At 46.0% G+C, this 18,159-nt stretch overlaps 1 protein-coding gene across 8 annotated transcripts in view; it reads left to right on the top strand.

The window, feature by feature from the left end:
- Positions 1-2: 2 nt before the first annotated feature.
- LOC8025467 (nuclear pore complex protein Nup214) overlaps positions 3-18,159 on the top strand; it is a 69,556-nt gene continuing 51,399 nt past the window's right edge. For 6 of the 8 annotated variants that reach the window (XM_040205881.3, XM_040205880.3, XM_029972822.4 and 3 more), the window contains exons 1-8: positions 14-99; positions 467-572; positions 3,471-3,597; positions 9,310-9,530; positions 14,739-14,937; positions 15,598-15,726; positions 17,171-17,274; positions 17,495-17,592. In XM_040205881.3, coding sequence (XP_040061815.2) covers positions 537-572; positions 3,471-3,597; positions 9,310-9,530; positions 14,739-14,937; positions 15,598-15,726; positions 17,171-17,274; positions 17,495-17,592 — 914 coding nt within the window. In that variant the 5' untranslated portion in view covers positions 14-99; positions 467-536. Of the gene's footprint in view, positions 100-466; positions 573-3,470; positions 3,598-9,309; positions 9,531-14,738; positions 14,938-15,597; positions 15,727-17,170; positions 17,275-17,494; positions 17,593-18,159 lie in introns of all 8 variants that reach the window. The other 2 variants (XM_042292363.1, XM_040205879.3) reach the window with 2 other exon arrangements.

Below are 18,159 nucleotides of genomic sequence, written 5' to 3'. Positions count from 1 at the left end.
CCAGAGAGTGCAGTGCGCGGTTTATAAGCCAACAAGAAAATGTGGGGAGTTCCCGGGAGTTCCTCAGTTTTGTGTTTCAAAAGTTTCGAAGCATCAAACGTGAGTTTCTCTGGTTTCTCGGTCTGGTACAAACGCTTCGTAATTTGTCCGTCGCTTAGATCGAGTGATTAAGCGGCTTTACTCCTAAGACGGGTAGGGGGTTATTAAAAAAAAGTGATTTGTGATTGCATCTGACTGTCCCTCGCGGTCCCTGTTGGGCGAGATAAAACACGTCAATTTATTCGTGTAATATAACGCCATGTGACGCGGACAACGATCGTTACACGTCTCTAGGACCAGTATATCTCTTCTATCGCATCTGTAAGCAGTCTATTGCGCTGAAGCTAAATTCACTGCCACGACTGGTTGCTGCGCCACATTCTGAACTGCATCACACTGACGTCTACTTCATGCCCGCCTCTTTCAGGAAACCGGGAGAAGTTTGAAGTGCTGCGTATCGACTTCTCCAAAGCTGTTTTCGCTCGCACCTTAAAGCCATGGCTAGTGGTCCGGGATCCACAACGCCAAACCCAGTGAGTATAGTTGTTGACAAAAGACACTATCCATAGTGCAATACCGGTGCAGTATGAGCTGTAAAGGGCTGTCCAAACAGGACACTTCAAGAACGCGTGAAGTGACATTTCTTCGCCATATGAAGTGCGGCAATCCGCTGCCGTCCTTTTCTTTCTGGGGGGGGGGGTTTGTCATAGCCGCGTCCCACTAGAGCGACAAACTGCAACAAACGACAGCGACACACGACAACGAGCGACAGATGACACCGACAGACAGACAGCCTGTTTGTCGTAGAGTGCCTTCATACACACGCGCGCTTTTGCTTGAGTGGTGACATCTCAGCCATTTTTCCGCTCAATCGTTTTTTTTTATTCATTTTGAAGTGCGCGCAATCCGGTGTCGCTCAGCTCGAGCGCGTAGCTTTGGCTAATGCATAGACGCCATTTTACCGCCCGATTCACGCACCGAGTGTGCGAGAACGTCACGCGCTGGCACATTCAGGGCAACAATGGATGTCCTCACCCTGACACAGACAGACATCTAGGCACCCTAGTTTGTCGGAGTCCGCTGTCCCACCTGGCGGGCTCGATGCAGAACACGGGGACAAGGAAACTTGTTTCCTAGTGGGATTGGAGTTGTCAACAAAACATTTCAAAATACAGACAAACAGAGTCTGGCGACGCGGTTTTCGTGTTTTGCTTTTCGGGCGGGAAATGCGCCGACAAACATGGGGAAAGTGGAGACGATTGCTTTATTTCTTGATTAAAGCTTCCGCTAGTCTTCATTTGCTGTTGGCTACTTTTCGCAAGCAGTCGGGACAATCGATACCAAACTTTTTCCGAATTAGAATTTCTGAATCGTTCCTTTTTTTAGGTCATTCAAGGCATTCTAGATGAGCGCCACGGAATTTCACGCCGATTTTGAAGATGTTTAGAAGTTCATATCCGAATGATCGAGGGCAGGCATTTCTTGGGGGACAATACAGCATCCCAGTTATCACAGAACGTGATGACAAGACTCCTGTCTGCCCGAATGGCTTGCTGGAATGTCGTGGCCTACTTCGTGGTGAGCGGTCTTACTTTGGTCAGTCCTTGAACATGGGTGTATCCATCCTGATGCAGGGGCACACACCTCGGCGTCCTGAAGCACCACCTTGCGCACAAAGTTTTTGCGAGCAAAACCAGCCACAGCAAATTCCCTGTTGCAACACGACCACCAGCAAGCAAGCCGTGCTTGTGACTGCTATGACCAATGGAGGGACGGGAACTGCGGGAACAATCACTGGCCGCCAAGGACTTCCCTGAAGGTCGAGTGGCGGAGCAAGCCACGGGAGGAAGGGTAGAAGGGTGGGCAAAGAGGCAACAGAGGGTACAAGAGGGCGAGGAGGATAAGTTTGTCTCCGAGAGATGTTCCTCAGTGGGACTGCTTGCGGCACTTCAAGTCCAACGACAGACAAGAGCTCATCCGTGGTCGCTTGTTGGTCGGTGTTGTTGGTCATTACAGTGGGACAGCTTCAGTGACGCAGACCTTTGTGATGTCGCCGGACAAAAATCATTGTTTTTCACTCTAGTGGGACGAGGTTATTAACGTCTGATTTTGTCCCTCACGAAGGCCTAGAGCATGCTCATCGCATGAGTCCGGACATTGTGCGCTCTGTTGGCTGTCGCTCAATCGCTCAAGGACTCCACTGATCTTCAAGTCCCAATAACGGCAAAGGGTACACCAGATCAGGTGGACAGGCAACAGGCACACCCAGTAGCGTACCAACTTGATTTTGAGAGGGGGGCAAACCAGACCCCCCCCCCCCCCGAGGACCGGGGGGCGGTGCCCTTTAAATCCCTTGGGCACCGTCGGCCAGTGTTTTCTGCCCAGTGGTGGCTGTTTCAGAGGGGGGGGGGGGCAAAACACATGACTTGCTCCCCCCCAGTCTGAGAACTGGGGGAACAAGTGCCCCCTTGCCCCCCCCCCCAGTTGGTACGGTACGCAGGTTGTGTGTAACGTCAAATCTGACAAAAACCAACGTAACAAAAAAAAAAAAAAAGAAGAAGAAGAAGCAGAGGAGGCTAAGAGCAAGGAGGCAGTTCTGTTTGTCTGGTGGATGTCCAAGCAGAGGACTGACCGCAGACTTCAACTTTCACTTCACATCGCGGAGAAGTGTTGCCTCACGTGTTCCGAAGTATCCTGTTTGGATACCCATTAAGCGAACGTTGTAGACGAGAGTTTGGTGTAGGTTGCCACTTAGACGGAGTCTTTCGTGTCACCTTCCCATGCTAGTCTGCTTTTTGTTTGTTGAGGTCAAGGGCCCTTGACTCGTCGAACACACAGTTGGGGTCGAAGTTTACAGAATGCGCCGATTGGACTTTCGTGACGATGACGGTGTGCTTTTGCCACCAAAATCCAATTGGCACGCTCCGCAAACTTTTGGCTCCAAATTTTTATTTGATGTGTCCAAAGCCCCAGTTGTATGTTGTTTGATTGCACTATCTCAACCTTTGTTACATTTGGCTTGAACGAATCGAAAGTATATTCCATTCTCTCCACCAGTGTAATGGTCGTGCAGCGGTGCAACTAAGCAGCCTGCTGCCTTCACTTTTCCCTTTTATCGCCTTCTAGTTCCAAATGCAAGCAAGTTGGTGTTCTAAAATAAGCTTTGTATAACCTTAATATTGCTGATGCCATATTCTTGCCTAAGATCAATCTGGAATGCAAGAAGTTGCATATCAAAGACCTATCAGTCTTCTACCACACCCTTAAACATCTATGTAACAGATGTCTGTGCCCACGAGTAGTCATGCATAGGGAAAGTTCACCAGGCACGCTAGGGTGGTGTGTAGCCAGTGGTGGACAACGGTGAGTCTTGGGACGACTCCGGAGAGAGTGAACGCCCCCCCAACACCCGGCCTTCCCTTCCTCCCCAGAATTTCCTGTTCCACCCGTGTCGCACAATAAGCGTGACCTTGGACAACGAGTCTGTTGCGGCTGATGCGATCGGTCTGCTCGCAGCATCGTCTAGGTTCGGCCTCCTGTTTGCCGGCTGCACGCAAGGTAAGTCATGTCCCTTCCTCTCCCTAAAAGAGAAAAAAAAGTTAGCATGGGGGATAAGGTAGTCTATGTTGGTCTACAATAAAATCCCATAAGAACGCTCACTTATTTCGAAGAGATAAATGGCGAAAATTATTGTGCAGGCGATGAGCCCCCATGGCACGCGCTATCAACGACATGAAACAGAAATTGATACTGCAGATCGCAGTCACGGCAGGTTCGCGTCCCACAAACTCGAATTTAATGGTGAATAGACTCGCGAGAACCTGCACCGAGCTCGCTTGTCACACGTCAATACCGTAGTTTGTGCGATTGATGTGGTTCCCGTCGGACATTGCGTCATATCCAACAGGAATTGGGGACGTGGGCGAGGTTTTGGAATTTTTAGCCTATGGAAATTTAGCCAGAAAAACGGGATGGGCCATCTCTCGTGGGAGAGCATTCATACGGGATATTATGGTAATTTTGCATTGTAGACCAAAGTTATTAGTATAAATGCAAACGACAAACTTGTAACAAAATTTTGCGTGCAATAAAGCAGTTATGTAAGAAAAAACTTCATGTTCGCATTCTATTATTTTCGTAACAAAGAATAGCTACAAAAAGCAGAAAGATGCCATACTAGAGAAGAGTTTAAAGGGACACTGACAGGGTATTTATGCTCGCCGAGGTTTTTAGTTGTACGTGACATATGAGAGCTCAACTACCCAGAACACAATTTGCGGCTCGAAATTCGGTTTCTTTCCACCCGAAAACCGCCGATCGAGAACTGGCCGGTTCGAGTCTCGCTCACTCTCTTTTTCGCCGTCACGGGCCGTTTTCTAAGGTATCGATGCAACCACCAAATTTAATCAAAGTCGTGGGTCACTGAAGGCACACACTCAATATTAAAAATAAAAAAAATTATGAAACCCATTTTTTGTGGCTTCTAAAAAGCTGTAAATACGTTGATTGAAAAAAAAGTTCCACAGACAACCGGAAGCATTCTGTGCGTTCGTCGTTTCGCGTATCGTGGGACTCGCGGGGACGGCGATGGCAGCGGACGACGGACCTCTATTTCAGAACTGTCGTTCGCGGTACCGGCGAATTCTGTCTACCGTTAAAAAAGAAATTTGGGACTGATAAAAAGAATTGGTATTCATCCCGTACGACACGCCCGACCACCAAGCCGATTTGCACGAAGACGTCGCCGAGCCGTCGCTTCCTTCTCGTGGCTGAAGACATCGCTCGCGAAAACGTCAAGCACGACGTGTCTACTTCGAGTTGAATATGCACGCGTACGATTTCTTTACAAGGTGCGAATGTCCCTAAAGCGTGGTGCTTCCCGTCTTCGACCCGGGAGTGCTTTTGCTAGAGAAAAATCGACAGCAAACTTTCCAACTTACAGTTTACCGGCTGAATTATTACTAAGAAAAAAGATCCACCATAAAAGAGATGTCCCAGTAGCTCACTGGGAAAGACGTCCGGTTCACATGCGGTAGGTCCGGGTTCAATCCCCCGTAAAGCTCTTTTTTTTTTTTTCTTTCTATCATTTTCTGATGTTTCAATATCTTTTTTATTTTTTTTTTTACAATCATCACTGAAGAAACAAAAAAAAAAAATAACAAACAAATGTTGTGGACGATACTTCGCTGAATTAAATGGTATGGGATTTCCGTTTTGACACCTGCGAACTCAATGTAATCACTTTCCACAAAATGCAAGGAGCGTATAAATAAGGTAGCGTCCGCTTTCCGAGGTGTCCGTATATGTTCTACAGGAATTGCAGCCAGCCATTGGTCCCGATCCCGTTGATCTTTCGGAAACTCTGTCGCACAATGCCACTTTTTTTTGGATGCAGGACATGTGAGCCAGCTCTTCACGCAACATCTTGGGTGTATTCTTTTCGGAGCCGATCATCGAAATTCACCACGGGCACTCACTACTCATCTCCAACTCCTCAATGTACAAAACAACTCATCTTGGAGTACAGAACAACGAGCGGAACAAACATAACTGCAAAAGTATCGCACGGCGAGCAGTTCCCGCACGCCGCATGTCGCGTCGTCTGCTACGGAGAGGAGAAAAAAAAAGACAAAAAACGCACGGTCGGGTGTAGCCACGTGACTTCCGCCACTCACTCTCTTCTCTCCACTTCACCGACCTCCGTCGGGTTTCGGTTTCGGTTTCGAGCAGTTGCGTCTTTTGGCTTAATACGCTACTCTGTTGCAAAATATTAATTGGGTAGTCCTCCGACACTATAATAAAGCGCCTGGCAAAAAATAAAAAAATTTTTTTGAGGGGTGTCAGTGTCCCTTTAAATGTTCGGTGAAATATGGCAGAATGTGCTATGTAAAACTTCCTTGATTGCACACAGTAGTAGTAGACATCTTCTAAATGCATCAAAGGGACACTGACAGGGTATTTATGCTCGCCGAGGTTTTTAGTTGTACGTGACATATGAGAGCCCAACTACCCAGAACAAAATTTGTGACTCAAAATTCGTTTTTTTTTTTTTCCGCCCGAAAACCGCCGATCAAGAACTGGCTGGTTTGGGTCGCACTCACTCTCTTTTCTGTGGTCACGGGCCATTTTCTAAGGTTTAGACACAACCACCAAAGATAATCAAAGTCGTGGGTCATTGAAGGCACACACTCAATTTTAAATATAGGCAAAAAATATGATACCCATTTTTTGTGGCTTGTAAAAAGCTGCAAATACATCGATCGAAAAAATTAATTTGCACAGCCACGTGACTTCCGGTAACTTTCTCCTTCTCTTATATTTCTTTCTCCCCAGTCCAGTTTTGGTTTCGGTTCTAATCAGTTGTTTTTTTTTGCTTTATTTAAAATATGTCTGATGCTGTAGCAAAATATTGAATGGATAGCCTTCTGACACCATAACGAATTGCCTGGCAAAAAACAAAAAATTGTTTTGTTCTCTTCAAATGTTGTGCAACCTTTGGCATAGGAGGAGGGACTTTGCTGGTCGTTCATAGTCCACGTCTTCTCCTTGGTTGCACTTTTTTGTTTTTCATTTTCCCTGACAGGGTGAAGACTTATCATCCGAAAACAACGTCAAACAAACGCTCGGTCTTTATTGGGCGACACGGTTTAAAGGCGCCGTGCAACATTGTTTGGGCTTCGGTCAAATAATTAGTTGTTCCCTGTCATGTCTGAATTAACAAACTGAAAACCAATTTTGCCTGTGTGTGTTAGTTCTTTTTTAAAAAATTGTCAAACAATGGACACTGTGTGCACCTCCAAACCACTTTCAACTATTACACCGTCTTCTGAGTCACGTGCGCCATGACATGTTCCCGAGTACACGGAGGGTTCGTTTGGGTTTTCTCAGAACCTTCAGCGTGCGGATCCTCTGCTTGTGATTCATATGGCGACCTTGAAGGTTAGGCTGAGTTATCTGGAGAGGGGGGAGGGGTGAAGGGTGTGCGAAGCGCTTTCCTTGCTGTAAGGAAGTTGGACTAACAAGGTAGCAATAGGGTGAGGCTTAAGGGAGGGGTAGTTTTTTTTACCTTGGGCAGATGTCACCACAAAAACTGATTATAGTACAACTATTTCGATGATGTGAGGTTTTTGACGCATTTACTCATTCATTTTGAAACAACAATATTTATAAAATTCAACATTAGATTGAGCTCATAATGACACATCTTGCCAATGTATTACAATGCTCCCAGGTGTGTGTAATGCCTTAGTTCCCATTACTGCCACTCCGCAGCTGCAAACAGCGAAATATTTTAATTCTTTGCTTCGCTATTACACAACGGAATCGCAACATTTCAAAAGAATAAGGTGGTATCTTTATCTTTTTTTGGTAAGGTGAACAATGTAAAAGTTAAGAACTGCAAATTCTTTCCAAGTTAAGATTATTGCATTGCCCCTTTAACCTTCTGCGGTCATGTGTCAGGCCACGCCTGACTTTGGAGAAACACGCTTCAGGTCAGGAGTCGGGCGTGGCCCGACACGCGTTCCCGCGTTTGTTTAAACATGCTCCTTTGCTCTTTTATTATGGATTTGTGGCGCCATCTCTTGGAACGTTCCTTTAACACTTCAATCACTTCACTCTTGAAAGGGTTCAAGTTTTTTCTTATACAGGGCTGAACAAATCCTAAACAGCCTACGGAGGAGCTCGCAAATTTCAACTTTGCTGGCACAAGGGATGGCCACATTACAGCTGCGCTCGTTTTATGGTAACTTTTCGCGTAATATAATTGAAAGTGGCGACGATTTCAGTGAAGAGGACGACTATTTCCCTCCGTCAGTTGATGAGGAGACGTCCTCTACGACTTGTGTGAAAGTAGGGATGAAGATGAAATGACTGCGCAAAACAGTGGCTGCGACAATTGTCGTCCTGGAGTTTGTCCACTAGCAATCCTCCGGAGTTTTCTGTACTTACCGATCAGTGTGAGACGTTTCTTTTGTACGCCGAAATTTTACTTTTCCGTGGCCCATGCGTCCAAAATAGTGTCTGACCGGAGCGACCATTAAGTTGGTCAGAGTATCTGACCACAAAGGGTTGAGTACTGTCCCACCTTCGATATGGCGAAGGAACATTGCTGCATATTAGTACGTAGTCCAGGGGTTCTCAATCTCAGAGTTTTTATCAGCCTTGAATGGAAGCCAAGGAACCCATTTGCTCTCAGCATTGATGTAGTAAAACAATGCAGAAGCCTCCAGACCTTGTTAACAATAATGCATTTACCAGGGAGTGTTTGCTCATAGTTATGTGTCAAAGGGTGGCTCGCATCTGCAAAAGCAGTATTTAAACTGGAAAAGCCTTTTACGTGTGGGCAGGAATGATCAAGGAAATCGGAGGGCTCACGGAACCTGGAAGGGTACCCTGGGCTCCTTGGAACCATGTTTGAGAACCGATGACATGGTCCATGCCTTTTCTTCATAGAGTTAATATAATGCTCTAGAAAGAAAACACCTTTGCATTGCGGCCGCTACGGAACGGCTGGGCATAGATGCAACATCGGTGGTCCATAGGTGGTCCAGACGGGCCTCAATTGCTGAAGTCGCTTTAATATGTGCAAAGAAGCGGGAAAACATTTCTTGCAACCTCTGCTCCCATTGTTTTAGAGCGCAGCTCTTAGGTGCCCGTTTCCGGCTTGAATGGCGTCGCCGTCGGCATAACCTCGTGTTGCATTATGGGACGTTTCCCGTAATGACATCACGTGTGATGTCACGAGGGCAAAATTTTCCCGCTAAATATGGCGGGAAATTTTCCTATTAAATATAGCGGGAAACATTTTCCACTAAATTTTGCGGGGAAATTTTCCTGCTAAATTTAGCGAGAAAATTTTACCCTCGTGACGTCACACGTGACGTCATGTCTGACGTCGCACGTGACCTTCCCCTCCTCCTCCTCAAGAGCTGCACTCTAATTCGGCATTACAGAGAATTGTAAACGTCTTTAATTTTTTCTAGTTTCATTTGGTGCGTACTTGGTGGAAAATGCCGACGTCGCGTGTTGTGTAAAAAGCAATAAGGTTGCCAAGTGCTCAAACTTCTTCACGCTGTCATGGCAAAATAAACACACCCATTCTATCGTGTGCTTTCTTTTTCTGCTCTTTTGGTGCTTTCTTTCTCGTTCTCTCTCTCATGACCACTGATGTCAGTGATCGCAATTTGCCATGTTCTGCTCCCGTCTTTACCCCCCGCTGCCCCCCTGCTTTTCTCCGAACAGCCATTTTCTTTTTCTTTCCTCACGCAGGGGTGAAGATCTACCGGCTGGAGGATGTGCAGAACTGCGATGCAGAGGAAGGCCCCGGCAGTAAGCAGCCGGCCGGCCACTGCCCGTTCCGCGCCCTGCCCACCACGGGGCCCACGCTGCTGGTGGCCCTGAGCGCGGACGACCTCACCCTGGCCGTGGGTGTGGCCAGGGACGGCATGCCTGTCGTGGACATGTACGATGTGCGCGGGTTCGCACTGCAGGTGGGACCCTTCTATGAATTTCGCGTACAAAACTGTGAGACTCTAGCCCAGTGCAAGTGCTGCACTGCCATTCGCTTCGAAGCGTGGCATAAGGCCCCAGCCTCTTATGTCGGTGCATTTGTTGCTAGCACTTGTAAGATGGACGGAAAGAGATAGAGGGTCTTTAGGTGAGATGGCCTCTTACATCGACGTTTGCAACTGCAGTGATGGGCCTTCCCTGGAAAAGAGGTTCCTCTTCCACTCACTTTGTGATCTTGCCTAATATTTGCAAGGGGGAGTTTAAGGAAAGAGACCCTCTTCTTCGCGCTAAGCCTCTTAACCCCTTAAAGGGAAACTCTGCCGATTTGTTCAGCTACTTAATCCAAAAGCATCATCTGAATGCAGATGGCTTCCTGATTCCGAAATGCTATCTTGGTGGCCCAGATTCACTTTAGTTAATTAAAAAAAGTAGTATTTTGTCCGCTGCCGAAACCAAAACACCGTTCTCCCTAGTTTTTCCCCAGTTTTCCCCGCCATCAAGATGTGACGTCACGGGCAAGCCGCGAGGCGCGCGGCCGGCAATCGGGTACACTTGCGCCTGCCTTTTTCAGGTCTAACGGCAAGAAAACGGGGGCGTTTGTGCTTTCTGAAGTTGATAATAATCTCTATTTGCACAGAGTGTGAGCTTGGTCTACGTGCTGAACTATGAGAAAGTAAAAAAACAACAAAAAACACGGAAAGCATTTGAGATTTTGAAAAAAAAACGTCTTTGGAACTTGGTACGCTTAAAGGGACACTGACAAGGTATTTATTCTCGCCAAGGTTTTTAGTTGTACGTGACATATGAGAGCCCAACTACCCAGAACAGAATTTGCGACTCGAAATTTGGTTTCTTTCCTCCCGAAAACTGCCGACCGACTGGTTTGAATCGCGCTTACTCTTTTTTCTGTGGTCACGGGCCATTTTCTAAGGTTTAGACGCGACCACCAAATTTAATCAAAGTCGTGGGTCATTGAAGGCACACAGTCAATATTAAAAATAGAAAACAATATGAAACCCGTTTTTTGTGGCTTCCAAAAGGCTGCAAATACACTGATCGAAAAAAAAAAAAGGTAGCACAGACAACCGGAAGCATTCTGTGCGTTCACTGCATATCTCAGCATGGCATCGTTTTGCATATTGTGGGACTAGTGGATGGCAGCGGACAACAGGTGTTGGACCTCTACTTCAGAACTTTCATTTACGGTACCGGCGAATTCTGTCTTCCTTCGAAAGAGAAATTTAGGACCAATAAAAAAAACTGATATTCATCCCGTACGACACGCCCGACCAGCAAGCCGATTGCACAAAGATGTTGCCGAGCCGTCGCCCCTTCTCGTGGCCGAAGACATCGCTCGCTCAAACGTCAAGCATGAAGTGCGTGCTTCGAGTTGAATACGCCTGCGTACGGTTTCTTTACGAGGTGCGAATGTGGCCAATGCGTGGTGCTGCCCGACTTCAAGTCGGGGGTGCATGTATTGAAGAGGAATCGGCAGCAAACTTCCGACATACAGTCGACCGGCTGCATTACTACGCATGAAGAGTTCTTTCGGTAGCTCAGTGGAAAGACGTCCGCTTCACACGCAGCAGGCACGGGTTCAATCCCTGATGTGGGTGTACCATTTTTTTTTTATTGTCAAGCATTTTGCGATGTTTACATTTCTTTTTTTTACAATTATCACCGAAAGAAACAATTGTTGTGGACGATACGTTGGTGTACTAGATGGTATGGGATTCCATTTTTGACACCTGCAAACTCAATGTAGTCATGTTCCACAAAATGTAAGGAGCATATGAATCAGGTAGCGTCCGCTTTCCGAGCTTCGCACAACTGTTCTACAGGAATTGCTGTCAGCCATTGATCCCGACCCGTTGATCTTTCGGAAACTTGTGCACTCTGCCGCACAATGCCACTTTCAGATGCAGGACATGTGAGGCAACTCTTCACACAACATCTTGGCAGTATTCTTTTCGGAGCCGATCACGGGAATTCACCACGGCACTCGGGCACTCACTACTAATTGCCAATGCTTAAATGTACAAAACAACTCATCTTGAAGTACATAACAGCGAACGGAACAAACATAACTGCAAAGGAATCGCATGGCAAACGAACGCATTTCGTCTGCTACGTGCGAAAAGATTAAAAGAAAAAAAAAACAAAAAAACTTGCACGGTTGGGTGTTGCCACGTGACTTCCGCCACTCACTCTATCCTCTCCACTTCTCTGTGCGGTGCGGGAGTTTCGGTTTCGGTTTCGAGCAGTTGCGTTTTTTGGCTTTATTAAAAAAATATGTGACTCTGTAGCAAAATATTAATTGGGTAGTATTCCGACACCATAATAAATCGCCTGACAAAAAAGGAAAAAGAAATTTGGGGGGGTGTCAGTGTCCCTTTAAGCGACGGTTCTCTAGTTTCATGAAATTGCTAGCAAATCTGTTTTCCTTCTATCAGAAATTAGCAGTTACGCTGGCGAAAAAAAGGTACAAGAGACACAGTACATTTTTTTGACAAATTACCTAAGCACCGCAGAGAATGCTCAGAATGTGGGTACAAGCACCCGACACGCTCTTATTACCTGAAGGAAGGTGTCCTTTGTTTTAGATTTTCTTTAAAAAAGTTACTGTTGCAGATGCCAGCACGCGTATAGCTACTCTTGTAACATGCATATGCTCCTTCGTGCTTCAGTAATTTAGCAAAATATCTATAAACCATTCCAGAAAAGCGCTTGTGGTCGGTGACATTTTCAGCGTTCATGCATGTGACGCACACTTTGCTTGCCTTCCAAAACGACGAACATGCGTGTGTTGGGCTGTGACCTAACACATCTAGGTTGTGATTTTCGTAAACATTGAAATGCATAGAATCGAATGAACTGCGTTCGTGTAGGCCAGATGGCAGGTTACTGTTCATTAAGATTGTACCAAAATGGAAATTAAAAGAACTCCACAACCACCAAGCCAGACATCAAGCTGCAATGAAAGGCATAAAGCACAGAAATGCACCATAAAAAGTTTAATTCAAAATAAGTTAACCAGTTACCCCCAAAAAATGTGTACCCTTATTTTTTTTTTTTTTTTACTGTCGATGCATTAAGCATTGTGCTCAAACACCCATCTTCAAGTGCACTTGGGAAGAGAGTAATTCTATATAAGGATTTTTTTTTTTTAATTAAGTCTTGGTTTTGTGCAGCCTCCAAAGAGGTAAATTTACATGCCTCCACTCAACGACTTTAATATTTTCGAAGTTTTTAAAATTTTTCAGTCCTGTATAACATTTCTCCGCAATAAAATAAAATAAGGATGTTTTCATCACCTCTTCTGCGAGAGTAAATTGCACGCCAACCCTTTGACAAACCAGGCATTGGCTCAATCGTATATTAATGTAGCTCAACGCCTGCTCCCTAGACCTCTTTAATATTAGACACGAATAGCAATGTATCGAAGGTCACGTCTAAACTCAGACTTACCTTTCACTTCCCGTCTTCAACAGATTGGCCGTGTGACTAAAACCCGAAGAGTAGCCCAAGCTAGATTCAATGTCCAAAGCAAATATAATGTTTTTGAAGAAAAAGAAAAAAAAAAATCACTTCAGCAATAGTTAACAATAAATGTGACTAATGTTGACTATAGTACTAGTATGTGCACTATTTTTATCAATATTATTAGTGCTCCTTTTTAGACGGATGTCACGATAGTCACAGCCGGCTTGAGTCTGCACTTGCCACTGTTCAAGCTGTTCTAGCTATCTAGTTCTATCTATCTGCTGCAGAAAGGTACTCAACTCGCAGCACGCGGCTGTAAAGTATTCCGAGCACAAGTGAAAATGTTTCATGTGACGCTAGTTCTCTCAGCACAGCTTGCGCAGAAGCACCTTGACGTGGTGCCTCCATTGCTGCTAGGGAGTGCAATTTTTCTCCCGCAAAAACAAAAGAAAAAATTAAGCTTTTCCTGACACTGTTCCTACAGCCTATTGCGGAGCACAGATTGTTACCCATTGCAAAGGAACTTTCAACCTTGAAGCTGTTAAAAATAATCTCGATCGCTGAAGCCCGAAAAGCCGCTTCGCTACTGCCCTGGTCACTTGTCCGCCTGCCCACTGGTGATGTACGCGGGTAGGGAAAAGTAGGGATTTTTCATTGTTGCCATCAGATAGTCGCCTCCTGGGAACCTTGCGGCCGGCGTAACTTGAAAATTCAATAACTTCACGAAAAAATTTTATTTTTATAAAATATTTTGGCTATCAGTTGAGAAAGGCTTATTTAATCCGGTGTGCCAATTTCCAGCCAAATGGAAGACTATAAAAAGTCGACAAAGTCATTCTTTAATCGTTTTTGGACGAGCCTAGCTCATCAAAGTGGAGCCGTCCCCAAATTATTCAGGACAAGTATAGCTCGCCTGCTTTAACCGGGTCATGCACTCAAATCGTTTTGGACGAACTAGGCTTGCTCGTGTCTTAGTTTGAGGCTCTACCAGCAGTTGTGGCAGTGCTCATATTTTAAAATTTTGCTTCTATTTTGTTTGTGGCTAGAAAACTTCATTTTTAAGGAAACAAATGTAGTTTTGAAGACAACCATTAAGCAACTGAAAATCAGAAATTCCCCAGAATTAAAAAAAAAAAAAAAATGGTTAAAGGGTGAACAAATCTTCAACCACCTAGCGGAACAAACCTAGCGAAAAATTTTTCCGCTAGGTTTAGCGGGGAAATTTTTCCGCTAGATTTAGCGGGGAAATTTTTCTGCTCAATTTAGCGGGGAAATTTTTCCGCTAGATTTAGCGGGAAAATTTACCCATATGCACCACAAGGTTACGCCGACAACGACGCCGACACCGCTCAAGCCGGAAACGGGCGCCCAAGAGCTGCGCCCTAAAAGTTGCACAGCCACGTGACTTCCGCCTACTCCCTCCTCCTCTATTTTTCTTCTTACTCCCAAGTCCAGTTTAGGTTTCGGTTTCGAACAGTTACATTTTTTTACTTTATTAAAAACATATGTGGCACTATAATAAAATATGGACCACCACAATAAATCGCCTGCCAAAAAATACAACAAAAATGTATGTGTGTGTGTGGGGGGGGGGGGGGGGGGGGGGTGTCAGTGTTGTTTCAAGAAGTCAAGAAGTTTTTTCTTGCAAACTCGGGAACGAATAGTCTTTACCAGACCTTGAAAGCGGCCTCTCCCTTTCCCCGAAGGTCATAGAGACGCGGCCCATTGCGACGGTGCGACTCGGCTCCAAGCCTGGAGTGGGGCTGCGGGACTTCGCTTGGAACCCCGTGGTGTGCGAGATGTTTGCGGCCTGCCTCACCGACGGCACCGTGGCCAACTACGAGCTTGCCGGGGAAGGACTGCGCATCCTGGGCACCCTGCCCGCCACGGTGGGCGGCACGTGCCGTGAGTCGCCGCTTCCTGTTCCCCAGAGTCGCCGGAGGAGCTACGCTTCAGAGTAGCGACGCTCGATTCCCCGACCGCTTTGTGGGTGCAGCCGTTTTGGTACTTGGCGCAGGGCTGGCGCTGTTGACGGTCGGAGTGACTACGAAATGCAATTTGCTAAGCTTTAGGTACGGCTTCGGGAAACTTAGGCGACATCTTTTTGCTTTGCTGCGGTTTGTTTTTGACATTTCTGGAGGTCGGAAAAGTGATTCCTGCGATTTCACACAAAGCTTTGGGTGACTGGCAACGTTGGTTTCAATCAACAAGATCTAGGCTAGGTGGTGCAAGCTACCGTTCGTTTTAGAGGGTACAGCCGTTAGCATGCATCCATCGACAGCCAAAAAGTTGTTTCTCTGCAGCGTAGTTTGTTCAAAGGCGTTATCTAGCCGTAGAGCCACAAGTGTGCTCGGGCACTTGCTCGGTCTTTTACGGTAGGTTCAATAGTCTTTGGGCAAAGGCCGCAAAATTTAAATTAAAAACTTCCTGCGTTGCAGCGTTTTGCTCTTGCTCATTGCTGGTTTCTTCTTTAGCTACCTTGGCTTCTTTTCAGATGTTTTTCTTTTCATTGTCTTCTGTCTTGTTTTCTTCTCTTTGACGTTGCCTTCGTGCGGTTCTTTGCAGTGGCGTGGAGTCCCAAGGGCAAGCAGCTGGTGGTGGGCAAACAAAATGGCGGCCTGAGCCAGTTCAAGCCTAACATGGCAGAGGCCAAGGCCCTGACTCCGCCCACAATCTTTGAGAACCCTGTCTCCGGTAGGCATGTCTCCTTGGCCGCTCTGGGGAAGGGTGGTGACCAGGGGCGGACTTACTAATTGCCAAAGTAGGCAGTTGCCTAGAACGACAGAATTTTTGGGGCAGCCAATTTCTAGCTGCCTTAAATTCATTGGCTCTTTCTTCTATTCTAGCTCTGTATTTAGCTGCTTTGGAAATTCTATCTACAAATCTAGCCATTTTTAAAACATTGAACTCCAAACTTAGGTACTCCCCCCCTCCCCCCCTGCCCCCCTCCCCCTTTTTCATCCCCCGCTCCCGATGGTCACTGACTGAGGGGGGGGGGGGGTCAGCTTTGTTCGCCTAGGGTAGCAAAATGCTAAGTCCGCCTGTGGGGGTGACTGGAACGGTCGGAACATTCACGGTGCCGTTGTAGTAGTTGAGTCGCACTAGATGAGAGTGTGAAGAAGACCGGCCTCTTTGGTGACCGAGTCAGTATCTGGTGGCATCTGTAGTCTCCGACAGCTTAGAAAACACAAAGCGTAACTCATTATGCACACGCTTCTTGCTTTGTGATTATTCTCTCGGCGGGGGGGCATCTGCAGCCAATTCTAATTGGCTGCAGAGCAGTAATGAGGTGCTCAGGACTCGCCACGTCCTGCATTTCATTATTCTGTCACTGCCTATAATGAGAGATAGTCCTAAGCAGTGGTGTAGCAAGGAGAGGGCCTGATAGGGCTTCAGTCATCCCCTGAAATCCAGACGACCTTCTTAAATACACATATGCATTACTCCCTCTCCCAATCTGCACCCCGATTCATGGACATCCCATCCAGCTCGGCCCCTCCCAAAATAACTTCCTGGGTACGCCACTAGTCCTAGGTAGGCTAATGTTCAGCATGCACAAGAAAGGTTAATTTTACTTCAAAATATTTTGTTACAGAGAACGACTTATTTTGAAGCTTAGTATTGGTGACGGTATCTGTTTCTGTAGAGCCTAGAAGACAATATTGTTTAGTGTGTGTCAATGCTGTATAATTGCTTTTTCCTAATTTTCGTTTAGATGTCTGATTATCGGTGCTGCGCATAGGTTTTTGTAGGGCTGCAGTGGGCAAGCTTTTGAATGAAAGCCTAGGCATATAAGACCCTGTCTATTTTATGGTTCCTCTTTTGAATGAAAGCTTTTGAATGAAAGCCTAGGCATATAAGACCCTGTCTATTTTATGGTTCCTCTTGGATTTGGTGTTACGGGACGCCAGTTCAAACGGCTGTTCCTCGGCCTTGATCTCACTATATCTTCGTATGTTCCACATTGCTGAACTACCCGAGTCTCTTGTTTGCATTTGGGTTTTAAATGACGCGGTATCTATAGAGTTATATGCGGCATATTGAATGGCACTAGCAGTCGGGTGCTGATCTTTTCTCATCTGCCTGTTCACTGTCGTTTTTATACTTGTTCCTTTTTCGTCTTTTGCCATTGTACCAGTGATTAGCGTGGCCTGGCTCGCTCCAACCGTCTTCGCAGCAGTGTATGCACCCTCGTCCCAAACAACGGACTCCCAAACGAGCTTCGTCATCGTCGGCTTCTCGGTGGGTGGATCTTTCCGTGTAACACAGATCGGCTCGAACGAAGAGATGGTGGACCATTCTTTTATTGTTCACGAGAGACCATACAATAGCCGATTTCAAACTCCCGTGTTGCAACATGGCTTCGTTTCGAGCGTCTCGCGCAGTTCTCGGTGCTCACTGACAAAAATGTGAAGGAACGCTTCGTGTGTCTGTTGATAACCACTTTTTTTTTTTTTTCCAGAAAACGTCGCCAGTCACATACACCAATTTCGGGGAGCCCTGCTTCAAGACTGGGGATTTTCCGTCGGAGCGGTTTTGGCTTTACCACCTGCCTGAATGGTAGGTAGACGCATTATTTCGATGTTGTCGGTAGTACTTCCTGCAAAACGTCGTCTGCCAAAAAGGTTCAAGAACCTTCATCCCTAAGCTAATTAAGGAAACAGCCCTGGATTTTTTGTTTTTTAGGCAAACACTTGGGCAGTGCCTTTTACTTCCTTCGATTGCATTTTTATACCTTCTATGTATTTTTATTTATTGACCAAGAGAGGACGCTACCTGGGAAAGTCAACCTTTAAACCGCTCACTCAATGGGTATGAAATTTGCAGGTGGCGTTTGTAGCCATGTAGGAGGAGGGCATGCAAAGTTTCAGCTCTGTGAACCAATTTTATTAGGTACTACACCCTCAGAACGAAGTAAAGCATAGCTTGGCATGGACTCTGCTCAGTGAATCTATCGTTGAGAGGTGGTGTTGATAACCACATATTCTTCTGGTGGAATGCATACTGGAATACTTATTGCCAGTCACTATAAAATTTTTTTTACAAAATTGTATGCATGTTTCAACTAAAACAAGAATTAAAAAAAAATGTTTTTGTCACATTTACCAAGTTTTGCAAATTACAATT

The sequence above is a fragment of the Ixodes scapularis genome, unplaced genomic scaffold, assembly GCF_016920785.2.
Source record: "Ixodes scapularis isolate PalLabHiFi unplaced genomic scaffold, ASM1692078v2 PGA_scaffold3__209_contigs__length_174095766, whole genome shotgun sequence".
In the NCBI taxonomy this organism is placed as follows: domain Eukaryota; kingdom Metazoa; phylum Arthropoda; class Arachnida; order Ixodida; family Ixodidae; genus Ixodes; species Ixodes scapularis.
Note: the sequence above shows the minus strand (reverse complement) of the source record. Positions and strands in the feature narration are given on the sequence as shown.